The sequence below is a fragment of the Temnothorax americanus genome, unplaced genomic scaffold (assembly GCF_048541705.1).
Source record: "Temnothorax americanus isolate GAGA-0224 unplaced genomic scaffold, ASM4854170v1 Scaffold37, whole genome shotgun sequence".
NCBI classification, from domain to species: Eukaryota; Metazoa; Arthropoda; class Insecta; order Hymenoptera; family Formicidae; genus Temnothorax; species Temnothorax americanus.
The window spans coordinates 1,685,373-1,705,688 of NW_027509515.1; the positions used below are offsets into that span (position 1 = coordinate 1,685,373).

General features: G+C 32.8%; 2 protein-coding genes across 5 annotated transcripts in view; both read right to left on the minus strand.

The window, feature by feature from the left end:
* Nucleotides 1-20,316, minus strand: part of LOC143901949 (alpha-tocopherol transfer protein-like) — a 31,255-nt gene that overhangs the window by 7,392 nt on the left and 3,547 nt on the right. Inside the window, exon 1 of one of the 3 annotated variants that reach the window (XM_077414598.1) lies at nucleotides 8,226-8,406. The exons of 1 other annotated variant lie outside the window; for it this stretch is intronic. In XM_077414598.1, the coding sequence (XP_077270724.1) occupies nucleotides 8,226-8,247 (22 nt within the window). In that variant the 5' untranslated portion in view covers nucleotides 8,248-8,406. Of the gene's footprint in view, nucleotides 1-5,587; nucleotides 5,746-8,225; nucleotides 8,407-20,316 lie in introns of those variants that run through there. One more of the 3 variants, XM_077414599.1, reaches the window with a different exon arrangement.
* Nucleotides 12,239-19,224, minus strand: LOC143901952 (uncharacterized). Of its 2 annotated transcripts, none has more exons than XM_077414606.1 (4): nucleotides 18,663-19,224; nucleotides 16,787-16,950; nucleotides 15,798-16,079; nucleotides 12,239-15,608 (listed from the first exon to the last, which is right to left on the minus strand). In XM_077414606.1, exons 1-3 carry the CDS (start codon nucleotides 18,792-18,794, stop codon nucleotides 15,980-15,982), a joined length of 396 nt encoding a protein of 131 aa, XP_077270732.1. In that variant the 5' UTR covers nucleotides 18,795-19,224; the 3' UTR covers nucleotides 12,239-15,608; nucleotides 15,798-15,979. The 2 variants fall into 2 exon arrangements, with proteins under 2 accessions (XP_077270732.1, XP_077270733.1); XM_077414607.1 differs by having other exon boundaries at nucleotides 12,239-15,655.

Genomic DNA, 20,316 nt, shown 5'->3' on the forward strand with positions numbered 1-20,316 from the left:
TTTTATTCTTTAATAATGTAATCTAATATTTCACCGCAAAAAAATACTTGATTAAAATTACAACAAATACTCTTGTACAATTATATTATTCAACAATTTTTTTTGCGAACAAAAGCCATTGTCTTATCAACAAAGCCATCGTTCTGTGACAAAATTTTCGCAGAAGAAAACGACAGATAATAATTGCTTTAGTCCGTCGAGAGATTAGTTGAGGGTGTTATGCCCGCGGACGCGATATATTTGCGAAAGGACGAGACAAGGGAAGAGAGAAAAGAAACCGGGGAGGATTTTCTACTCATTGTTAACATAACGCGACATCTAACATTAACGACTTCGCGACGAAGCGAACCTCCTATGCCCGATTGAAAATATCGCATTTGTGGCGAATTCTGAAAAATTGTAATTACGCACGGCAGGAAGAAGGTACAACGAGTGCATCCGTAAAATAAAGGTGCGCCGTAAATGGAACGTCAAATATTTCTTCGCGCGTAACGCGCCATGAAGCCACATCCGGCCAACGGGAAATGCGATGCTGATGACTTCTCTCGAATCAACTCGCGGGGCACTTAGAAACGTCGCTGCCTTAAAAGCAAAGGCACCGCGGCTACTTGTAAGTCGCATCAAGATACTTTGTTGAGATTTCAAAGCAAGATTGGAGTTTATAATAACGAGGTCCACTTTAAATATAAGATCATCTCACGTTCACTTTATTCTCACTCTAAACTTTGTACGTATCATTTTACGAGATTAAACAGTAGTAATGTTTTCATTATTGTTTAATATTTTATCTCTGTTGACCTCGATTTCGTGTAAACGTATATAAGAAATCAAATGTCGCTTTATCCGTGCATGCCAATTGTACTAAATTATATAATATTGCATGCCGAAAGCAACACGTCTTGTCATACAAAATACGAACAAAAAACACATGACATAACCGACAGGTTGCACAATGTCCTTTTCGGACAATAATGAATAATGTATAATCGTTTTCTGGCTCTTCTTTTATATTTCTACATGGCACAATTTATTTGTGTAAATACAGCGTTGTATAATCAATGAATACGAGATGTTTTTTCAACTATTAATTTCGGGAATTACTTATGTTTCTGTTTATTCTAAAAAGAAATTTCGCAAAAAAAAAATTAATTACAAATTGGTCGAGGAGACTGTAAATCATAAAATAATATATTCCGCAAATGTTTTTTACACTCTTGACATTATATGTCATATATTATAAGAGATTCTCCGAGTTTTCTCGTGAATTCCAATTTTCACAGGATATCACCTTGAAGCGGTTCGGGAGAGAGCGCTTATACCGCATTTATGTCACGGCCATGAATCGAGTGATTGCTTCGTGGGAATCCAGGACCAGTTTTGAGCCACAAGACTACTTTGGGGCACAGTTATCGAGAATATCTATATATAATCTGTGCTGAGAATAAAAATTCAGAAAGATGTTTCTTGCTTCTTCAAAATTGACAATATTTTAGATTAAAGCACTAAATTAATCGTAAAATATTCGAATAATTCATAACTTCTGTCATTAAAATAAATCATTTTTATCGTTGTTTTTTTTACATTAATAACATCATTATAAATGTACTGGGTTTATTTTATCGACTTATTATGTCTTATATATATTTCTTTTTTCGAAAACGTAAAATAATTATCCGCGAGAGTGGCCTAAGATCCTCACGTGCGACAAATCTCAGATAATGGTGGAGAAAAGCCGTTCACAGCAATTAAAAGAAATCCTCATTATCTGTTCAACTAGTCCACTGGATCCGGAGGAAAATAATCGGGAAATGAGTAAAAAAAAGTCCCGCACGTTTTTGTTGAAAAGACCAATTGGAGGAATTCTCAAGAAAGTAGCAAGCTGCAGAGAAACGCGAACGGCTTATGATAAAATGCTTAACGGTTTACAACCAACGGTGGGATTGCATCGCTCTAATAATTTATTCCTGATAAATTCTCGATTGTCTTAAACGACTATTTACTTCAAAGATTCAAGGATAAGTACCTTGTAAGAAATACGTTATCTATTATTCGCATTTTTTTCCTTTCCGTTATAGAAACAAGTTAAACTCTGTAAAAAAATTACTGGCTACATAAATCTTTATTTCTGCTTCTTATATATATACATATATATGGGCAATATATATATATATATATATATATATATATATATATATATATGTATATGGGCAGATCCATTACTTTTCGACCAAAGGTTGCGGGGGTGAGTCACCGATTTTGATGCCGATTTTTTCCTCGAAAGTACACTAGAAAAGGAGATGATTTTGAAAATTTAAGCCCGATTTGATCAAATCCGGCCGCTGGAGAATTTTTTGAATTTTGAAAAAAGTCGATTTTTTAGTCATTTTCAAAAATTTATCTCTCATCAGTTTTTATATAACTTAGAGACTCGTTTGAGGCCGCATTTTTTTCTGTAAACCCTTTACTTTTAAGGAAAAAATTTGTCATTGGTTTACACTCAAGTCCGGCTTCACGGCGAGCTGCTAACTAAACCAGTTTTAGAGAAATTTCGGAAACCACTTCTATTCCAAAATTGAAATTTTCAGGGTTGTTTAAGGATATAATAAAGTATATTCCCTGAAAATTTCAAAGGATTTTGAGTTAAATAAAAAAAGTTCTGGCTATCTAAAAATGGCGATTTTTCGAAAATCGATCGGCTTTAGATGGCCATAACTTAACGAAATAAAAGCAATCAAGCAAAAAGTGGGTAGATTTCTTCAGAGTATACCTGAACAAAAAATATCAGCTGCTGATCAACCCTCTACTTCGAAAACTGTAGATATGACAGCATTTCAAAAATAGGCAAAATTTCTCTAAAACAGTGGTTTAGTTAGCAGCTCGCCGTAAAGCCGGACTTGAGTGTAAACCAATGATCAATTTTTTCTTTAAAAGTAGAGAGTTTACAGGAAAGAATGCGACCTCAAACGAGTCTCTAAGTTATATAGAAGCTGAGATATAAATTTTTGAAAATAACTGAAAAATCGATTTTTTTCAAAATTCAAAAAATTCTCCAGCGGCCGGATTTGATCAAATCGGGCTCAAATTTTCAGAATTATCTCTTTTTTTAGTGTACTTTCGAGGAAAAAATTGGCATCAAAATCGGTGACCCACCCCCGCAACCTTTGATCGAAAAGTAATGGATCTGCCCATATATATAGATCGCGGAGACGTAAACACTTTTTACATCTCTTACGCGATATGCATAATGATCGAAGCTCAATAGAGTAACTCGGGGGAATATGCCAGTGTGGGGAATATGCTACTCGTTGTGTTTAACAAAGGTACGGCTCTAAAAACGTTCTTGTAAATACCATGAAATTGTTCATAGTTCTATATATCTGATGTTTTGCGTAAGTTTTGTTTATTTCCTGGCAGTATTATAGTTTTTATTTTAATAATATTATTGAAATTCAAAGAAAGTAATATAAAAACACATTTCTTACACGTTTTAAAACACATGTTTTTAAACAATATTGCCTCGAATGTATACGAGGAAGACTAAAAAGAAAAAAAAATGTAGTTGAAAAAAGTGAAGCTGATAAAATTTAAAGTGATAAAATTTACAAAGTTTTAAGATTTCAAAAGGTTTATAAGGTTTTAAAATTTGTAAGAGGTTTAAGGTTTTAAAGTTTTTAACACTTATTTTTTATTTTAAATTTAATTGTTGCAATCCAATATTACATTAATTTTAATATTACAATTTAATTTTAAAATATTATTCTTTTTGTTAAAAACTATTTGTACTGACTTATTTTAAAGACTATTTGTACTGTTTTTATGGATAAAGTAACTTTTGAAGTTAAATTACTACATATTTGCATGTAGTATATTATTTTATACTATGTAGCATATTATCCATATGGTTGGGTAATATGCCATTTTGCAAACACTTTTGTATTTCTTTCTTTTTTAATAGTAAGCAATCAAAATATTTTATTAAAATTATGTACAAATGACAGATAAAAGGAGGAAAAAGGAGACCAGTACGCAAAGATACTTCAAAAAGAAAGAAAAAATAGAAAAATATCAAATTTTTGTTAAGTGTGGCATATTCCCTCGAGTTACCCTATATAGAATGAGGAAAGTTTATTGGAATATCACAAATATTACAAACAAATATATTTACAGATATATTTGTTATAAAATTCTCTTTTTTTTTTTACTTTCAATAAGTAACGACCGATTTCACTGTCTCCAATTAACTTGATCCTCCGATTAAACTCACTCTTCATCTCTTTCTAACTTTCCCCTTAGAAAGAGACGAAGAGTGAGTTTAATCGGAGAATCAAGTTAAAATCGGAGGCGGTGAAATCGGCCCTAAATCTTAAAAGTTTCTAAATATTTTCTACATTCGGTATCATACGTTATATAATGAATAAGCTGTGTGTTATAGTAATAAGCTGTATATAGCACAAGTATAGTACATTCTTATTGACCTGAGAAATCTTATATAAGATCCGAACATTTTTTAATCACAAAAGAACGAATAAGCGCGAACATTAAATTGCATAACTCGTCATCAATAATACATCGTGCAATAAGACCATCGCAATTTTAAGATTGCGAAAGTGCACTCCGTACAAATTCTTCCGGTTACGCAATCTTGTTTTGTTTACGGCATGCCGTGACCTAATGAACGATCGATCGGACACGCGCTGTAACGAAATGACAGATTTACAAACAATTATAATGTTATCACCCTTTGAATCGAGGCGACCTAAATTAAAAAGTGCTCGATCTCACAATTTTCTGTTATTTCGTAAAGTAACAATAACTATATAATACCGCTGCGCGCCGTAATCGCGAGAACGTGAGTGCCGGTCTACAACCTTGCTTTAAAGAGTATTTAAGCTCTAAGCCCCGTAAGAAATTGACTAATCACAATCGAGTATTCGCCTCACATTCCATTGTGATTGGTCAATTTCTTACGGGTTTAGAGCTTAAATATCCTTTAAAGCAAGGTTGTAGATCACTACTGATGATTTCACTGACTTTTGGCTGTTAAAGACATTCTTCGGACGGTCTCACTGAAGCGAACGGTACTCACGTTTGATACAACACCCGTTGCAAGCAGATATGATCGATGGTGAGAAAAGAGCGTATCAAGATAAATAGACAAACTGTCGACGTGCAGCACGGCCGAAGCACGCGTTAAACAGCAGAACAGACGAAAATGTGTGAACAGTGCTCGGCCGTTCACCTATCGTGCACGTGCGCTCGAGCTTAGAAAGTTGATACAACAGATGTGATATCGGCCGCGCGCGCTCCTTAGCCGTGGCCGTTCAATTCCGTTCAGGCGTCGAGCCAGTCATACTACATATGATGCGATTTCTGACGTCAAACCGTCGTACGTATCCGCGCGTAACGTTCACGATGAAACGTGCAGTAATACGAAATGACACGTCTCGTCACGTAAGTGGCACGATTTTCTTTACAGATATATAAAATAAGTAACATTTGTCCGGCAAAGAGGGACTTGGAGCTGTGCAGTCGTATGAGCGCGCACTTTTGAGTTCGAGAGAATCGGTTTGTTTTTTTTTTTACTCACTTTCCATCAACGGTGCCATGATGCACTTGCCGTTTTTCCGCACTATCAGCAGGCACGTGACTCGAAGTTTCGAAGAGAAAATGTTCGGGAAGACGCGAAAATCAATCACGGACGCTCGGACGTTCCAGACGATCCGTACGGCATCGAAAAGCGCTCGAAAATGCGGCTGGCACCGCACCGGCGTCCGCTCTTATACGCGGTATAAAAAGTCTTCAGGGTCAAGAAGGTAGGCAGTAAGCGTCGATTTTGCACGAGCGCACGTCGACTCCGTTACCCGCATGCGAATGTGGACTGACATATAATTTTATCATCGCTGGCCATTATAAAAGTGGCCGTAACAATAAACAGAACTCAGCGGCGACGTGGCAATATGGAAATAAAACAGTATAATATTAACTTAACGATATACGCGATGGATATATCGCCAGGAGGCGCGACTATCAGGTCAAATCCAACTTACTAATTTGAAAAATTTTTGCGTATGTCTTGGAATGTTTATAAAATGCAGAACGATTTACCGTTTCTGAAATATTTGCATTAAATGTTACAGAAATTGTAATTTTATATATGGATATACTCCCTATCGATGTAAATGTCATATTATGTGTCTCTGCTCTTATGCGGTAAAAATGAATGAAATTGTTATGTTATACTTCTGTGACATCGAGAATGGCAATCAAGGTTTTTTTTATTTTTTAAATTAGATTTTTTTTCAATTTTTAAATGATTTATTTAAACAATATTAATAAGTATGGAAATGGCAGAAATGCGATTTTTTTGCCTTTTCTGTTCTAATGATAACATGTTGTTTAGGAATTATTTCTGAGATTAGCTTTACACTGTTTAATCGTGAAAACAAAATTATATCATATATAAGAAACAGTTGTACCTCCTTAATTAAATCGTCATTAATTGATAGAAACGTCAAATATAAAATATTCAATTTTAAATATCAGCGTATCATTCGATATCGATGAGCAACACTCGCGTTTATTATTCTCGTTTATTTTTGTGGTGCTAACAGCCTGTAGAATTATTCGCGAAGAGAAAAAAAAATATTTTTTTATAAAAATATATAAAATATTGAAAACTTTTTGAAGAAAGAGTATTTAAAATCAAATATTGTTTTGCTATATAGGAATTGCTAGGAATGGAAAATTGTATCGTCAGTATATATTAAGTGGTATAATTACGCGTATTTATCAATTTTTACAACTGCCGTCCGTGATAATTGTGAGAAACATCGGTGCGTGATAAAGACGTAATTCGATGCAAATAAAAACTTGAATAATTTCTCAGTCAGCATGAGCGCTGATTATTTTATAATCAACAAAATTGACTTAATGATGCAATTAATATCGTTATGAAATCTCTTATGCAAGGATATATGAAGAGTTGCTGAATATGTATTACTTATTTATATTGATATTTTATGTTACACTTCTCATTTTGTACTAACTTGTACGTAAGTTGAAATATTGAAAATTATAACTTGATGTTAAGGCCAAGGTTGAGACACCTACTATTATATGTTTAACTTTTGCCGAGAAAAATTAATTTGTTATAAGTCTTTTTACTCTTTTTATGAAAAAAGTATGACTTAAATAACCGGTTCCCTAAATCGTACGTATCAATTTCCAAAAACCATACCTTTGTTAAGAATAATAAATTTGCGAATAAAAAAATATGATTAAGAAGATTTACACTGTGATTTGTTATATTAATAACAAATCAAAAAATATTTAACATATAATAATGATACGATTTGTGAGAACTCATGTTTAACATGTTCGCTACACGCATTTACTATCACTAATGGCACTTATCACATATGTGATTAGATATATTTGATTTAATATTTTAAGGCTGTATATAAAGAATTAATAACGTAGTTATAAAATAATATATTAAATAAGCATGTTGTCAAATCGTAATAATATGATTTAAAAAACCACGTGGTGATATAATTTATGATATTATACTATGCAATTTACAATATTATTGCGATTTGTGATAACGCACGAAGCATGATAAGTTTTATAAAGATATGAATTTTTATAATGATTGTAATATGTACATAAAACGAATATAAATTGTTCTACAATAAATCTCTATTTTTATAGAAATGTAGAGTGAAACCGCGCGTGGTTAGATTATCATTAGCTATACATAATTGATAAAAAGTTACATCAATCGTATCTGACTTTTTAAAATGTAGTAACACGCGCAAAAGTAAAATGTAATTTCGAAATTTTTTATCTATATTTTTCATTGCTCATTTATTTCATATTTTTATTAAATTTGTTTATATTTAGTAATAAGAAAAAAAATATGAGGATTAGGTAATTAGTATTCATTTATGTAGGCAACTTTTCCATAAATAATATAATAATATGATAATTATTATATCTTATGCAATGTGTGTAATAATAAAATAAAACTTTATCACACTAGATTATTTGATGCCGGTACACAACACAATGTAAATAAGCCCCACTTGTCGTACTTGTCATTTTACTGCCACAAAAGTGAAATGTAATACGTGCAACGAAACCTGCACGAATTAAATATGAGCTGTTTAAAAGAATTTTCCTTTTTCCCGATGCTGCACATAAAGTTGTTATATTAAGTTTCGCACCTGCTGGGACCATCATCGTCATTTTGCCGAACTGCGATCCGTCGATCCGACTTGGTGGTAAATCAGTCACATGAGAAGCGCGAACGAAAGATTGACTTGGCACTGACGTACAATAATGTGCACTTTATGAAATGATGTGCACGTCGCTAATGGAATACGTTAGAGCGACGTTTCCTTTTATATAAACGAGCACGAAGTTCGGGCCAATTTGATCTTTACCCTTCCGCCGTCACTCGCGCGACCACGTTACGTTATGCCTCCTATATCTATATTGTCTCTTCCCCTCCACTTTATTCGCATTTAATATGTGGCCAATGATTCATATGCAATGACAACGATGCAAGCCGATGCAAGCAAATGGAAGGGGGAACGCAAGTAAAAAATTATACTTATAGATAAGAAAGATGTCGTATTACTATTTCAATGATTCTCACGAGTGATGTTATTTTCGTTTCCTCACTTCTTCGTATCTTACTATTTATCTTATTTTTGACCTACTTGTTTCAAATCGCCCGCCACATGGGTTTGCTATCAAAAATCACTTATCATGTTCTTTTCTCGCGCTGTATTTTTTAAGTCGGAAGGATGCAGTAGGTAACCCCTTTTCCTTAACATTTTCGCTAAGAGAAAAAAGAGATTACAATAGCCGGAGAATCTATTGTTAAAATGTGTAATGCGCGAAAAGAAGCTTTATATTACATACATTAAACTTTTAATGTATATCAGAAAATTAGGTAATGGGATTATGGCAGGAAGAGTATAACAAAACCTCAAGAAACTACTGCATTCCCTGTTCCATTCTTCACCAGCCAGATTCGAATATTACCTGACAATAATTTAAAATTAAATAATTCACTTATATATGTGTATTAAAGTATGCACTTATGTGATAAGGTAAATCCTTTGCTTTTATATCACATATAAATAGTAGATAAAATGCACTACAAAAAAAATATTATTTTAAAATTAGAAAGAATTAATTTACAAGCTCATATTAAAACAGATAAATTTAATAAATACCTTTATATTTTTAAATTGTCCCTTTTTTCAACATCATGTGCGTTGTGTACACTACGTACATATATATTACAACTTTTTACTAGGAATTATTGAATTAATACGCTGATAATATACATAATTACCAAGAAATAATTATTACGCTATTCCAATCTGATATAATGCAATCACAAGATGCAAATTCATATTGCTTGGAATATTAGAGACCGATAAAGAATACGATTATTTTACATTTTTTTACAAAATTGTGTGTATGGTTCGATAAATATTTATATTTTAATGCAGATTTCTAAATTATTTATTCAAACATAATATCCATAACATAAAAACATTTGCATATTTTGTTTTTATTCTTTTCTGCTCTTTTCTATACCATATTATGTGTTAACTATACTATTATATTATAGATATATGTGTTGTAATATATTGTAATTATTCAAAAATTAAGAAAATTTGATGAACAAACTGACACAATTAAATGTGTCAAAACAGTTAAAAACAATTTTTAATGAAACAAGGTGTCACCGAATGTCTAGCTTTATGACGTAAAACACAATGTGCTATGTCTTTGTTGAGCCATGAAAAGAGAAGCTTTTCATGGCTCAACAGATTTTCTCGATTAGTTAGATTTTTTCTAAAATCATCAATCTTAAAAACATCTTCTCTATTGCGGATTTCAAAATTATTTACGCGGATTATCGAAGATTATCGCTGAAAATATGTCGAACGCAATTCCAAAGATAATCTTCCGTGATATACTGTGGAAAATTCTGAAATCTAGTAAGAAACTACCAGCATCGGCATTATTATGTAATGACGATGATGTTTGTAATTTCATAATTTGTTGTTAAATGAAGGTTTGCACTTTGCACATGTTCTTTACACATGTTCTTTTTTTGACGCGTTTTTCTTTGCAGATTTTTATACTTATATTCTCAAGGTATATACAAAAGGATATGTAATTATAAATCCAATTTCTTGCTCAAGAAGTAAAATAGAAAATTATGCAATAAATGTAACAATAATGAATAATATTTAATTCCGCGTTATATTATTTGGATAATTAAAAAAAAAACCAACTAGTTTATCCAGATTGACAAGTTTTCACGGACTTGAAGATTAATCAATCTGTGTGGAACTCGTATAGAAAAGCGAGACAAACGACAAGTGCAAATTTCACCAAATGCTTATTTCTTCCTTCCAAAAATTAACAAGATATCTGTTGGTTTGCAAACGCAATTGCGTTCACGCTGAGTCAGATCGATTTCCCTTTTTTCTTTTCGTTTTTATTTAAGTGCGTTATGTGCAACGTTTTTTGTAACGCGTGCACGCGTCAGCAGTGTGCAGGAAAACAATTAACGACAAAAAACAAAACATAAAGAGTAGGTATGTACATGCGTCTTTAATGAATATCTGCTTGTAAAGTGTTATCTCGAAGCTATTTCTATGTTAGTTATTATTTTACTAACACAAGGGCGGAAATATCATTTTGATCTCTTTTGGTTTCTTTCTGGTCCAATAGCAATGTCAATTTTTCTTCCTTCAGCCCTTTAAATTAAGATAAATAAAAAAAAGTGACAGAATTATTGATTACTATTGAATTAGAATTAAGGTGCGGTTTAGCATGTGCCTCTAGAACAAGTATCGAAACGCAAAGAGCGTGATTAGAGCTAATTTCCTGGCACATTTTATGTGCGATAAGATATGTGCCCGAGCTCGGATCCTAGGATGTGCCTGAAAGATTTTATTCTATGACCACGTAAATACAACAACGTCGCACAGAGTATATAATTATCAAGATTAAAAAAGGCAGAATTAAAAAAAAACTAATTAAGAAAATTTAAAGAAACTTAATAAAAACAAAAATTATAATAATAAAAAACAAAATACAAAAACTTAAAAATTAATTGGTAAAAGAAGTTAGCTTAAAAAAAAACTCCCGACTGCTGCCTAAAGTAAGTTAAATAATAATAAAAAACAAAAAAAAACTAAAAAATTAAATAGTAAAAAAACAAGTTTAAAAAACTCAAAATAATAATAAGTAAAAAGACAGGGGTTTAAAAAGTATTGTATCTGTGACCAATTGCTGCTTTTGTGTTATTGTTACTCGAGGTTGTCGGAATAAGAACATTTATGTTCATTTCCATTAATGTAGATTAACTTTAAAATCTAGGTTTAACTTACTTTTTATCCTTTTCCAGTTCTAAGAATTAGAAAAAAATGAAAAGTAAGTTAAACCGAAATTAAAGTTAATTTACATTGATAGAAATGGATATTATATATATAAGAGAGCGTTTTATTTTGCAGAATTTATTTGATTTTCTTAAATCTTCTAAAAGTTTATTGTATCAAAGTTTAATGAGAATTGCATCATTAAGAGAAAATATTAAGAGAAATAATTAAAATTTTTATTAACATTAGAACTATCAAAGCAGTCAAAACAACTGGGTTGTAATTTTTTATTAAAATGACAGTGCATTTTTTGTAAATTTTGTTGTAATAATTAAATTGATCAATTTACTTTCTCTCTTCACGCTTTTTTTTGAAATATTATATGTATATATATATATGTATATATATTATATATATATTCATAGTCAAATTTTATATTTAAAATCATCTCAAGTTTATATATATCTTCAGATGCTGTTCGACTCGTTTCATCGGCTATGGAGTATCTGAAGATAGACTTAAAACGCACACGCGCGCAATCTTATACGTATATAATGTCCGACTGTAAATATCAGCTTACGAGATATTTTGTAAAAAAAAATATCACGAAATCTCTAAAGATTATGAAAATATATAAATATTATAGAACGTTCATTTATTTTCCACTTAATGTCTATTTAAATTTAAATATTTAAATAGAACGTACAATAATTTAAATTATATTTTTATTTATTTTCCATAAGGAGGTTGTAAGGATAATGCAAATTGTTAAAAATGGCATAAAATTTATAATATTTCTTTACAAATAATGGTTACATGTGAATTTTTGTCAGATTTTTTTACTGATCCATTTTTGCGTAAACTAATATCCAAGTCTCACATTTTTATAATCGACTCTTCTGAAAAATCCGATTCTCCATTATCTATTTTTAACAAAAAATATATATTTAAAATATTAAGAAGCAAATATATAAATTTATGTGAAGAGTATATCATATTGAAAATATTCAAATTTTAAGTTTACCGCATAGTTTATTTGCAATACTAAAAAATTAAAGTCAATATGTAATACTCCTGTCATCCGAGCTGTGTGATGGAGGATACTTGACAACGCTGTTCGCGGAAATATTCTGACGTAAAATGTAACCTAACACTTTTGTGTCACTTGTGTTCATAGCATACTCATTCTCATGCATTAGACTGCTTCTTGAACTTGGCACCCGAATCAAAAATTTATTCTGTCAATCGATGGTAATCCTAACAACTTTGATTTTTCATTCCACAAGTCATCACTTGTAGTAACTATAAAATTTGTTTTAAAAAATATAAATTTATATGTGAGACTTTTACATAAATATAATAATTTATATTCTTTGCCCTTTAACTACATCCCATATTTTTTCAAAATTTTAAATCTATATTGTTTTAAATATCAATATTTTAGATTGGCAGCACTCCATACTTCTTTTGTATAAAAACGCTACCTCCTCACTTTTATCTCAGCCTTCCAGTCTCTTTAATGTGTATTTAAATTCAAAGTGTAATGTTTACAAGGAGTGATTGATTAGTTACAATTTAATTCTAACAACTTAATTTTCATAATGCATTATTTGCGTCATGAACCTTAATGTCAATTAGGTACAAACATAAATGTGGAAGGAAAACGGGCTAATTAAGAACCATTCGCTGTTCATATGATGCGAAAGAATATTTATTCTGTATTTAATGTTCGAACGATTCGGTCCCTTTTTGGACCATCTTCTACATAATCCTCGTTTTTCGTGAGATGGTCACCGTTTGTCACTTAATTTTACCATAGAATTTGCAAGTAATTTTGCTGTGAGAAACTGCAAATTGTGAATTCATGTATGTTTATAATTGTGTTCTTTGTTAAATGCTGAAGATGGTCCAAAAAGGGATCGAAACGTTCGAACATTTAAATACAGAATAAATATTCTTTTGCATCGTAAATCTTTTTTCTTCCGATTGAATTTCCAACAAAGCCTTAACTCAACGAAACATAAATGTATTCTCTTATTTAATATAGAGTTATCAAAAAACGTGTTTATGTTAAATATTACGTATTGTAGGGAACAATTAAATCTATTCCTGTGGTTATTTATCTGTTTTTGCGTGAGTTTCTGCGTGAGTTTATATATCATAGCAATAATATCGCCATTTAGATTAATATTTACCGCGAAGCCGATGGAAATCGACAATCAAATAATGGAATCTGTATAATAACTATATTTTACATATTTTAACCATAAATACTGAAAACAAGGCTGGTTTTCTAAAACAAGATATTTATCTATTTAAAAATATGTATAAGATATTCGCATTCTAATTTGTGCCGATGCGCGATGTAAATATATTTTGTTTCGCAGAGTGATGTAGCTCACTTATCACAAAAATGTATTTTTCCGAGTCAAAATTTTAGACCTATTTTCGAGCTAAATTTTCTAACATCTGTAGATGCTAGAGGATCAATGTAGGTTTAATTTACATAAAAACTTTAGTCCTACTTAGCGTCTCTAAAATAGCAGAAAACGCACAAAATGCTACTTCTAGGTTCTAAAGAGGACTTCAGTAAAGCCTCGCGTAAAAGCCTCTGGGTTAATTGACTATTTGACATGTGTTAAAAATTTATAACTGTATATATATAAGTATAGTTCGATTTGTTAGATAAAGAATTTAATATTGAAATATTCATTGATTTGTCGGCACAATGTACTAGTCTGCTTGTGCAGATATCTTATTAGATATATGTATTTTGTATTTTCCATGTGCAATAATAACCGTAAGCAGAATCAAAGTCTAAAAGTTTTTATAAAGAATAAATTAAGATATACAGAAGATGCAGACGTATAGACCTCATTCATATATAATGACGTATAATCTATTTCACTATCTGCACATAATAAGCAAAAAAGAGAAAAGGAAAACCCCAGTATAGTAATTAGCTGAGTTGTAAAGATTAATAACATTAATGACTGAATGGTCAATACCATCTTATTCAACTCAAATTTAACTTATTTAAAAATAAATAAAGGTATAATATTTTTTATAAGTCTCGCTTGACAATAAATTCTTAATCAATTATTCCATTTAAAAAATATACAATGTACAGATATGTATTAAAAAATTTCTAGTATTTAAATTTTCTATGCGAAATAAAGTTCAAGGTTTTGCCACTAAACATCGCGAATATCTATAAGTATTGTGAAAGAGTTTTGCCGCACGTCTATAAGAATAGCGTATCATTTTGTTCAGGAGATTATAGTATCTGCAATTGTGTTTAGCAATTTTTTGCGAGATGGAAAAGACTTTTATTAGAGAACAGCGAGTGTGTGAGAGACTGTCATAATTCATAATTTTCGAGGAAGCTTTTATATGAAGATAATGTCGTGAATAAATCGCAAGTTTATAAGTGTCATAATGTCTACATGTCTGTATGCGCATTAATAATAATAACCTGTTTTTAAACACATTAAGTAGAAAAAATTATTACAAATCAAAACGCTTACGCATATATTGTGTGGTGATAAATTTTAAAATTTCTCAATAAAAAAAAAGATTTAAAAAAACACGCAAAAACACTTTCGCCTGTTAATCGAGCATTGATCCGACGCGACGTTTGCACAGCGGTAAATTACCAGAGCGGCCGAATTATCAAGCGAAAACCTATCTACTCTCGCGTTATCGCGCACGTAACGAAGAAAGGCTCTGTTTGCTGAATCGAAGCGTATGCACACATGTGCGCACACGTGTTCGCGATTCTGCATGATTCCATTTCCACGGCAGTGTGCGTGTTTCACATTTGTGTGGGTGTAGGTGTGTGTAAACACCGCTGCGAAGCATGTTCGATCGCGCTTCCGCGACTTCAGATAAATTTAGTTCTATACCCAAGCGACGATTTCCCTTTCTACGGGTGCAGCTGTCCGATGGTCTTTGCATCGTTTGGCGATAGTTCATGCGTGGGAATTGCATAAGCGCTTTAAACGGTCGTGTGAGCCGCCGCTCACGGTGTGGCTTTCAACGTGATACATCAGAGATAATCGGAGGTCGCATCGGAAGCTGAACGGTACGCGATAATATCGTCTTCCGTGAAATTGATTTAGCCTACGGCGCATCGAGGATGCTTCCTCCCGATGAAAGTATATATTGAAGCAGCCATCGTGCATGGAAAAAAATCTACGAGAAGTCGGCAGCAAATGATGACGTCTCATTAAATTTTTTTTCTGAAGAGAAAATTACTCTAATTTGACTCTTAGGACAAGTGTCTCGGATTATTTGTATGAATATAGTGGAGAGAGTATAGTTATACAAATGTATTTGATATTTATCATTTGTTACAGCTTAATAATCAACAAAATTACACACCTTTATTTCCGCTGGCTCTATTAGTACTCTTATAAGAAATTATCCGACTCTTAGTGAAGCTAGTATTATCTCCATGAATCTCTCGTTACGAAACTCGTCTGTTGTTACTCCTCATTAACTTAACCCGAGAGGAGCAAGTATATGTCTGCGTGACAGATATAATTGCGCGGGCTCATTACACCTTAATTCCGCTCCTCCCTCATAATCCTCTTGTAATACAGCGATTCTCTCATAATGTAAGATTTAGTCCTCGTAGAGCCATTACCGCGAGGCTTCTCTACCCTTCGAAACAACGGAAAATTAATGTACGGGATGATCTTAGGCGAAACGAGATAATAACATACTTTATTGTATCGTTAATTCCACATCAAGGAAATGCAATCGAAAAAAAAGAACGATCAATTTTCTATCGGTATCGAAAACAGAGTTGCAATTCGAATAAAACCGCGTAAAATTTAAGGAAGGTAAAAGTACCAATACCCGGATACCTTTATTATTTATAAGTACAACGCGAATTAAAATAAAAAACTGTTTTCTATGTCATATATCTATATATCTGTCCTTGTCTAACGAGAGGCATCTGTCCTTGTTTCGATTGCTGCGCCATCTCTCGCTACGCGCAATGTCAACCTGAACGTGCTTTTGCACATATAAAAGTTTATTTAAACTAATCTTTTTTTCTAGGCTTTCAATCTTAGATCTAATTGCACGATATTGTTCTTAAATGTTGTCCCTAGGTCATGCCGGTCTAATTTTGTGGATATTTATTGTGGAATATTTGTACAAAGCAAATATTGTCGTCACGTATACCAAAAATTAACAAAAATATTAATTTTTTCTCGTTTTCGATATAAAATCGACCACCATGACCTAGATTTTGATGCGTACTTTAATTCTAGACAAGAATTTTGCATGTCTATAAAGCCAATTAAAAGATTAGTGCTAAAAAAAGCCGGTATTACAGACGGCTTTAGGATCCCCTTAACTACCTGATGAACGTGTGTGCGCGTAGCGACATTACAGAAGAGCTCCACCCAAGTAAAGGCGTAAGACTGAGCTCCTCCAGTTCAGCTTCGACAAGTAAATGTTCCGTTGTCCCTGACACGTCTACGTCCTCATGCTTGACGAACAGATCTCGCGCGGTGCGCTCGACCTATGGCAATATGGCCGACGTGAATAAATTCGTTAGACGCAAATATCAAATAAAAGTATCAATGAGTGTCGTAAGATGCGCTGGACGTTCATAAAACAAATTCAGAAACGGGTTTACAGACGCGACCGTAATTGAGAAGTAAAGCCGGCGCGAAGCGAATTATCGCGGATAATTCGCTGCTCCATTTTTTCTAAACTGCACCGTCATTCCTGATTACCGAGCTACGATCATCAGAGTCGGATATTACCGTGAGTTAGAAAGTAGCGCGATCGGTGAACGCGTCGCGCAATCGAAGATATACTTCTTCGCGTTTCTCGCTGCGCTGTGACGAAATGCACATGCTAATGATGTCTTCTATTATCGGACCATCTGCCGAGCGGAAATCCTTCGCGCCGATTTTTGATACAGATCGTGCGTCAGAGACGTGTGGACCGCGAATAATTTAATGACCGCAGCGCGACCGTCACAATCTCGAGAAGCCAGTTTTTTGCCGAACGAATTGTGCATATAAACAAATCTATAACGTGGCCACAGAACCCGTTCTATAAATTTAAACCTTTTAACCTGTTTAGTTCTTTATCGGGGAATTTTACAGCTCTCAGAAACTTGTTACCTTCGCCAGTAAATAATTAACAAAAATGATTTTACTTTATATGAATGTTACAATTAATAAATGTGGCTCAGCTGGGTCGTGTAAACATCATTTCTGTTTACAGCTTCTCTTATCACGTGAGCTCTCTTCTTGTGACTCTGTTCTCTAGAGGTCTATAATTATTTATAAGCATGTCTCGCGGACAATGGATAATAAATTTACAAGTAAAATCGTTGTTGCGTATTAAAAGAGACAGCTGACAACAATAAAGCACACATTATTTTTATTATTGCAAGAAATATCGAGATAAAAAAAGTATCCGAGAAAAAAGTTTTCCCATGTTTTATTTTATTACATAATCTTTGTTCGTGCGTACAAGAAGATAACAAAATCAACAATTTTTTTTGGACTGCGGAATTAAAGTTGTTGTGCACGGGCAACGAGTGACGATGCGACTTAATTAAAGACCGATTCCATATAAGTGGTATATATGTTTTGAGAGATCTGTGGGCCTATTTTGAAACTCTTAACAGTTTCATTATCTTTATATTGTCGTTGCGTAGCTTTTTTCATCATATATAATATTTGCGCAACGCAAATACAACGATAACAAAATTGTCGTTAAGAGTTTTCAGAATACTGATCGCATCTAATCGTTCCCCTTTACTAACAATAAGACAATTCAGATAATACTAAGCAAATGATTAAAATTGTGTCGGAATCTGTCAAATCCTACCAGGCTAACGATGAATAAAATTTTCATCAGATCAGATGCTTGAGATCGATGCTGAAAATTGTTGCAACTTGAATATCGCATTATATAATTTTAGATCTATAAAAATATGATTTCTGTCAAACCCGATAACTCGAACCGATAGACCAAATATCGATGGACTTGCGTTAATTAGTTTGAATTACGGAGAGATTGCACTAAATCATAAATTAATTAATACAATCTAATATATTAATATATTGCACGTACACAAATTAATATGATCCTAATTTACTACCCATGTAGACGTACATACCCACATTATGAGCTTAATTACGACTGAAATTAATGAAATAATCTCCTATCGTCAAATGGGTTACAATACGCACACGAGACACGCTGCTATACCTGCGAGACATTAATTAGTAGTCGTTTTGTAGCTGCAGGTTGTCGGCCATCCTCATTTGTCTTGCGAAAGATAATTAAGATACAATTGTCCAACCTTGATTCCAGAGAGTTGCATGCATTTTCAAAGATCATAGTTCGTATAATACAGCTTTTTCATATCAATTTCTTATCTACATATCCTGACTCCGCTAATTATAGGTAAGCTTACCTAAAAAGTTGAACGTTGGCTTTGTAGGAAAACAAAAAAATTAAAACGAATTAGATGTAACGTTAAGCGTTGAAACTTGTCGACGGCACGCAAAGCGCCGCAAAGCGACGATGAACCAGAAGCAGAGCGACTTCGCCGGTGCCGGTTAACGGTCCCACCGTACGGATTCGGTGAGCCCGCGTGAGCCCTCCGGGAACCCAGGATCGGCCGGAGTTCACGAGCATAGACGACGGCCCTTCCATCGGCTCTCCGCAAAAAGGTGATTGTACCAAGGCGGTCGTGCAACTTTCTCGCTGTCGGAATCGCAAATGCGGAAGAGGTCGGAGAGTACATGAGAGAGTATACATGAGAGCCTATGGTGCGATTCATCGGTTAGTACCCACAGGATCGTTGCCCTGTAAAGATCGTACCTCGGGTCCCCCGTATACCGGCAGCTATACCCGGTGAGTTGCCGCGCACAATCGAATTCCGATCGCGAATCGAGATCGCGAAATAACGTGCCGTGTTCCAAGCGTCAGTGTGAATTGTAATTGCTAATTTCGCTGGATTTAATTCGAAAGCTTCGTATTTGAATCCTTTCGAATGCAAAGCTTTGAAGAGAGTGGTTTTATTTCAAAACATTGAAAATTTGATCTCTCCCAAAGAGACAAGGGTTTTGCTTGGTATGTTTTTTTCTTTATTAAACGGCTATTAATGTCAATTAGAGAAAGAGAGAGAGAGAGAAATTTCAATTAATTTTAATATTTGATGTAGTAATGTCTCGATGCTTCGTAATTATAGGAGTTATCAGACATTTCGCCAATTTTAGGTAAATAATGCCTCGAGCAATGAGTCAAATATTTGCAAAAGTTACATATTTACGAGTCTTGATAAGTGTGCTAAATTTATATATATATTTTAGTTGATTATATTAACTTATTTATTAGTCTTGTCACATTTTAAACTTAATCCTACAAAAAAAAATGATACAGCTTTAGAGTATGATATTGATTTTTTCAACATTGTCTTTTTTTTCTTGTGCAATTTGTCCGCTAAACTAACATCATTGCTTATAAAAAACGATGAAAAACGCGTGTGAAAAAGAAAAAAAGATCGAATCAATTAGAAATTTATTGTGTACACAAAGACAAACATATTATCAAGACATTACTTGCTTATTATTGACTAATTACTGTCAATAAACAAATATAAAAAATACACAATTAATTAGTAAATATAAGTTTAATAATTAATTTATTTATCGTCAGTTTTATCAGTATTTAACAAAAAAATACGTAATAATAATATTGTATGTTACTACGAATCAGAGGCATTATAAATTATTTTAATAAAAGTCTAATAAAAGTCCCGCTACACCCACACACACACACACGCATAAGAATAATAAAAAGTAAGAAAACGTAACAATATAATGTCATATATAAAGTATGCATCTGCTTGTAAATA